At 38.1% G+C, this 6,071-nt stretch overlaps 1 protein-coding gene across 2 annotated transcripts in view; it reads right to left on the bottom strand.

The window, feature by feature from the left end:
* Window positions 1–2,159: 2,159 nt before the first annotated feature.
* The window catches only part of LOC106960874 (NACHT, LRR and PYD domains-containing protein 3-like), a 33,987-nt gene continuing 30,075 nt past the window's right edge, over window positions 2,160–6,071 (bottom strand). Inside the window, exon 15 of one of the 2 annotated variants that reach the window (XM_015054239.1) lies at window positions 2,160–3,001. In XM_015054239.1, coding sequence (XP_014909725.1) covers window positions 2,817–3,001 — 185 coding nt within the window. In that variant the 3' untranslated portion in view covers window positions 2,160–2,816. Of the gene's footprint in view, window positions 3,341–6,071 lie in introns of both variants that reach the window. The other variant, XM_015054238.1, reaches the window with a different exon arrangement.

The following is a 6,071-nucleotide window of genomic DNA, read 5'->3' as shown; positions in this document are numbered from 1 at the left end:
TTATTATTATTATTATTATTATTATAAAATGCCAAACTTTCTTTGGTGATTAAATAATTACTTTACTCCTTATAATAAGGTGGGGTTCCATTTGCCTTGTAAGTTTGTATTAAACAGTTATGAATCTGTATATCTTTTGTCATGTTAATATAGAAAATGTAATATTTTAATGATTTTATTTATTTTCCATTTTAAAGTCTTTTACTTGTGAAATATTTGCTTCCATCTGTGATGTTATACATATCAGTCACTCCAGTTTTTTTTATTTTTTTTTATTGTAATTCCATGGGCACAGAAATTTGTGCAAGAGCAACATATCTCTACGCTAATATATAATTATGTTTATTTCAAATTTGACAAAAATTGTCTAAAGCGTTAGGTTTAAGTGATGTTAATGCTCACCTGCAGGGGGCAGTATTTAACTCTACTTCACTGCTGCCTCAGACTTTCTTGATGTCAAGTTATAACCTGTGATCAACAGAGTAAAAAAAACTGAATGAGTTATTCATGTTCATTAAAGAATAAAAAATGTTTGTGTGTTCAAGCTTTCAATTTTTAAATCTTTTTTTCTTCTATATGTAGATTTTGGAAGAAGTTTAATAAAGAAAGATCAATGCAAATATTTCTACAGAAGCACCACAAAATAAAATAAAAAATAAGCACAAAATCAATTGCAAGAATTCTCTATAGAGACTGACATGCTGATGTTAGACCTTTAAAAATAAAAACATAAGATTCTTTGCATTTTGTGGTCTACTGCTTGTCCTGACATGAAAACAGGACTTCTGAAAATCTCAAGCTTGACCTTAAGTTTTATGGTGAATTCTGGGAGGAGAGACAATGTTTAACAGTTCTAGGGGAACATTTAAGAATAACTGGTTATTTAGTTTACACTGAAGATATGAACAGGAAGCTGGAGAAAATGGGTAGAGGAAACATGCTAACTTGGTGCATAAGCAGGTTTTAAACCAGAAACCAAAGGCTCTGAAAGCTGATTTTACAGTCAATATTACACTTAAAACTTTACATAAAAATAAAAGGGTTAAAGATATTTTATTAAAACCTAACTTACATGCTTATTTTATGTTAAAATTTGTCCAAAGAAAGTATTGTCCAATTGGAGAGAATGCCTATGCATTAGTAAAATGAAAGTATTGATCCATAAATCAGGCAAAAGATCTTAGACTTCCCTTCACACAATTATGTCATGACCAGGTTGGTGTTGGACAAAAATGCAGAGACGAAGGCAGCCATTAATTTTGATTATTTTATTTTAAAAAAAGGGTGCAACACAAAATAAAATAACAAAAAACCACAGGAGGGCAAAACATAGATAATCCCAAAAAAATCATCTAGATGAGGAAAAACACAGGGTGGAGAGAAGCAGTGATGAGGACAGACAAAAGGATCCAGCGAGTAGTGACTGAGAAAGAAAGGCTGAGATACTGGGGAGGTTGAATGTTGAGCTAACGAGTAGCAGGTGTGAGGCTGAGGACAGAGAGAGGGAGAGGACACAGGAATAAATCTAACATGAAAGAATAACTAAAGAGGCAGAATTAAACTAAAGTGACAAGGAATAACTAGAAATAAACATAATAAACTAGAATCGCTAAGAAAGAGCTGAAGTGAAAATGGAACAAAGCAAAACTGAAAGAAAAAACTAACAGAAAAAATTACAAAGCCAAAACCAGCCTTAACAAATTACATTAAATTGGTGCATTAAATGAGGAACGTGTGTGAGTTTAACATGGTTTCATGTTTCTACTTATAAAAAAAGTCAATATTCTGTCTTTGTTTACAGTCCAGTGCCCACAACACAAATAATCATTAAAGAACATTTAAGATCTTTAATCTTCCTGGTTTTTAGAGAGTACATGTTTTCATAGGTAGGATGTAATTTACTGTAATAAACTCTATTTCACATTAATCTTCTCTGTTAAACATGAAAACAAATCTATATTAATTCAGGATCTCTGGCTAAGCATACAGAAAAATAAACTTAATAGAGAGGTACATAAAAAGCATCAAGAACCAAAAAACTCATATATGATAAAACTGAAAAATAAAGAGAAAAATAAGCAAAATTAACAGTAGTGGAACTTCTTTAGGATTCACTGCATTCAAGCATAAAACATATTTATGCATGTACAAAACAAATAAAAAAATCACCAACTCTACATTTTATTCAGTTCTATAAAACAGCAACTTTGCCTAAATAAACTACAGTTAAGAGTTTAGATATTTAGAGAAAGTAAAACAAAAATATGAGAACAAAACAAAATGAGCACATGAATGTAAAAAAGTGTTTTAAAGAAGATTTTGTCAAGAAACTTAAAATGCAATTCAAGGAGAAAACTTTCACACCATTTAGTATTCTTTTCATTCTCTCAAGTTACATTAGAGAATTTACATGGATTATAGCAAATAAACCAAAAATAATTGCAATCATAAAAGTTTACAAAAACATTTACAAGAACAAAACAAAAAAATAAGTACATGAAAGTAAAAAAGTGTTTTACGGTAATATATGTATGGTGGAAAGAGAATGTGAAACAGTTTTCACTTTTTTCACTTAATGACCTGAAAACACCTTGTTATTTCTTTAAATAAGCTGTTCAGTCTCTGCAAGGGACGAATACAGACAAACTGGATTATAGTTTGTCAGTCACCACTGTAAAGCCCAGTGCAGCAAGAGTAGCTACATTTTAGTTGAATGTAAAAACCCATTTTTGTCAACATCTCCTTTTAGCGTTCTTTCAGAAAGTCAAGCTAAACTAGGCTGTAGAAAAAGGGCAGCAGACCTTTTCTTAGGCTCTTCAGATTAAAGAAACAGAGGAATTAGAGAAGATTGCAAATCCAGGGTAGAGAGGTTCAGTGAAGGTGGTGCTGAAGGTGTAGAGGTGGATCAGGGAGTCAGAGGAGACTCTGTAGAAGGACAGAACTCCACCAGGACAGTCCACATAGACGGCTACTCTGTTAGAGACAGAGGAGGAGGAGATGGAGGTTCCTGACTTATTATGCCAGAGACAGTTGCCATGGCGATCAGAGCGGATCAAACTCCAGGAAAGATTATTCATTCCAAACCGGCAGTCACTGGTGTCTCCTTTCCTCCCAATTCCTTTGTAGCTGAGTGATATATCGACTCCTTTTCCAATCTCCACCTCATAATAACAGCGACCAGTCAGACCATCTGCACACAGAAGCTGAGGCATAACATCAAATCTGTCTGGATGGTCAGGATAAGGCTGAACATCCTCCACACGGGTCGCCTTCCTGTTGTCCTCAGACAGCCTGAGTTTTCCGCTCACTGTGTTTGTGTCGATGGTGAGTTGATAGGAATCTGATGGAGAAAACAAACACATTGTAGATATTGATCATTTATTAATCCTTTGATGGTGATGCTTGAATGAGTGATGTGAGCTGCTTCGTTGACATGAATCAAATGAAAAACACTCACACTTCCTCAGACCTGGTGTCATCCATCGGTCCCCAGCAGGCTCCACCCTGAAAGGAGGAGGTAGAGACAGACCATCAGTCTCTTTCACAAAGCACACATGGACATTACATGTCTCTCAGACACTGAGATAAAGAGTTATATAGCTAGCTCTTCAAAATGATTTTTTATGACTTAGATCACAACAACAGAGGTAAGATGAAGGTAGAAGAAAATGTTTACAGATCTTCTTCATCCTTATCAGATACTACAGCTGATTATTGCGTCTCCTTACTTAAGTTTGCACTGTGGACTCCTCCCTGCCTCTATCAGCTTCTTTCCTGCATCTCCTGGATGGTTGTAGCTCAGGTCCAGCTCTTTTAGACTGGAGAGGCTGGATCTCAGAGCTGAGGCCAGAGGAGTACAGCCCTTCACTGTGATCAGGCAGCCTGAGAGGCTACAGATGGAAAAAGGATGCAAAGAATTTCAAACATTTGTCCGAGCAAGCTCTCTAACGCAGGTTTCATTATCATATCAAAGACAGCAAAATGGATTTGGTCTTTAAATAAATTGAGACACAGCGACAATGGAAAGGACAGAAAACTGAACATTAGTCAGTAAATCAGCAAACAAAAAATATTTTACCTTAGAATCTCCAACATGCATTGTGAACTTTTTAGTCCATCACACAACAGCTCCACCCCCGAATCCCTTAGATTGTTGTTACTCAAGTCTAATTCTCTTAAACACGAGGACTGAGAGCTCAGAATATTAGACAGAGGTTCGCAGATTCTCTCTGAGAAATTGCAGCCGCTCATCCTAAAAAAATAGAAATCATGTTAGACTAAAATGATAAGGCAAAAGTAAAGTTTTCTCTACATTTCTTCAGGTTTACTTACACTGCTTTTTGTGTTGCTTTGACCACAGGCAACAGCCTCACAAGAGCCTCCTCTGAAGAGAAATACTTTTTGAGATCAAACACATCCAGGTCTTTTTCTGATGACAGTAAGATGAAGACCAGAGCTGACCAGTGAGCTGGAGACAGTTTATCAGTGGAGAGACGTCCTGAACTCAGAGACCGTTGGATCTCCTCCACTAGAGTACGATCTTTCAGTTCATTCAGACAGTGGAACAGGTTGATGATTTTCTCTACGGACTGATTGTCATTGATTTTCTCCTTGATATACTGAACTGTTTCCTCATTGGTCTCTGAGCTACTTCCTGTCTGTGTCAGCAGACCTTGTAGGAGTCTCTGATTGGTCTGCAGTGAAAGACCCAGGAGGAAGCGGAGGAACAAGTCCAGATGTCCATTTGGACTCTCTACTGCTTTGTCCACAGCATTCTGATGTAAATTAGCCAGTGCTGATTCTTTATCTTCTGTCTTACATTCCTCAAGCAGATTGATACCAGAGTTGATGAAGGTCAGATGAACATGAAGAGCAGCCAGAAACTCCTGAACACTCAGATGGACGAAGCAGAACACCTTGTCCTGGTACAGCCCTCTCTCCTCTCTAAAGATCTGTGTGAACACTCCTGAGTACACTGAGGCTGCTCTGATATCGATGCCACACTCTGTCAGGTCTGATTCATAGAAGATCAGGTTTCCTTTCTGCAGCTGATCAAAAGCCAGTTTTCCCAGAGACTCTATCATCTTCCTGCTCTCTGGACTCCAGTGTGGATCTGTTTCAGATCCTCCATCATACTTGACCTTCTTCACTTTGGTCTGAACCACCAGGAAGTGGATGTACATCTCAGTCAGGGTCTTTGGGAGTATGGCTCTTTTGTTGGTCTCCATCATTTCCTCCAGAACTGTAGCAGTCATCCAGCAGAAGACGGGGATGTGACACATGATGTGGAGAGTTTTAGATGTCTTGATGTGGGAGATGATCCTGTTGGCCTGATCTTCATCTCTGAATCTCTTCCTGAAGTACTCCTCCTTCTGGGGGTCATTGAACCCTCTGACCTCTGTCACCATGCCAACACACTGAGGAGGGATCTGATTGGCTGCTGCAGGTCGTGTGGTTATCCAGAGGAGAGCAGAGGGAAGCAGTTTCCCCCTGATGAGGTTTGTCAGCAGAACATCCACTGAGCTGGACTCTGTAGCATCAGTCAGGATCAGATTATCATCAAAGTTCAGTTTAAGTCGACTCTCATCCAAGCTGTCAATGATGAACAGAACCTGGAACTGTTCAAAGTTACTGATTCCTTTGGTTTCAGTAAAGAAGTGATGAATCAGTTCCACCAAGCTGAACTTTTTCTCTCTCAGCACATTCAGCTCTCTGAAGGTGAATGGAAATATGAAGTGGATGTTCTGGTGGGCTTTGTCTTCAGCCCAGTCCAGAGTGAACTTCTGTATTAAAACTGTTTTTCCAATACCAGCTGCTCCCTTTGTCATCACTGTTCTGATTGGTTGATCTCTTCCAGATGGGACTTTAAAGATGTCTTCTAGTTTTATTGTTGTTTCCATTTTGTGGTTTTTCCTGTTTGCTGTTTCAATCTGTCTGACCTCATGTTCCTGGTTGACCTCTCCAGTTCCTCCCTCTGTGATGTAGAGCTCTGTGTAGATCTGGTTCAGGAGGGCTGGACTTCCTGCTTTAGCGATTCCCTCAAACACACACTGGAACTTCTTCTTCAGGTT

Source organism: Poecilia latipinna, unplaced genomic scaffold (assembly GCF_001443285.1).
Source record: "Poecilia latipinna isolate Pla-1442-1.1 unplaced genomic scaffold, P_latipinna-1.0 Scaffold1241, whole genome shotgun sequence".
Lineage (NCBI taxonomy): Eukaryota > Metazoa > Chordata > Actinopteri > Cyprinodontiformes > Poeciliidae > Poecilia > Poecilia latipinna.
Note: the sequence above shows the minus strand (reverse complement) of the source record. Positions and strands in the feature narration are given on the sequence as shown.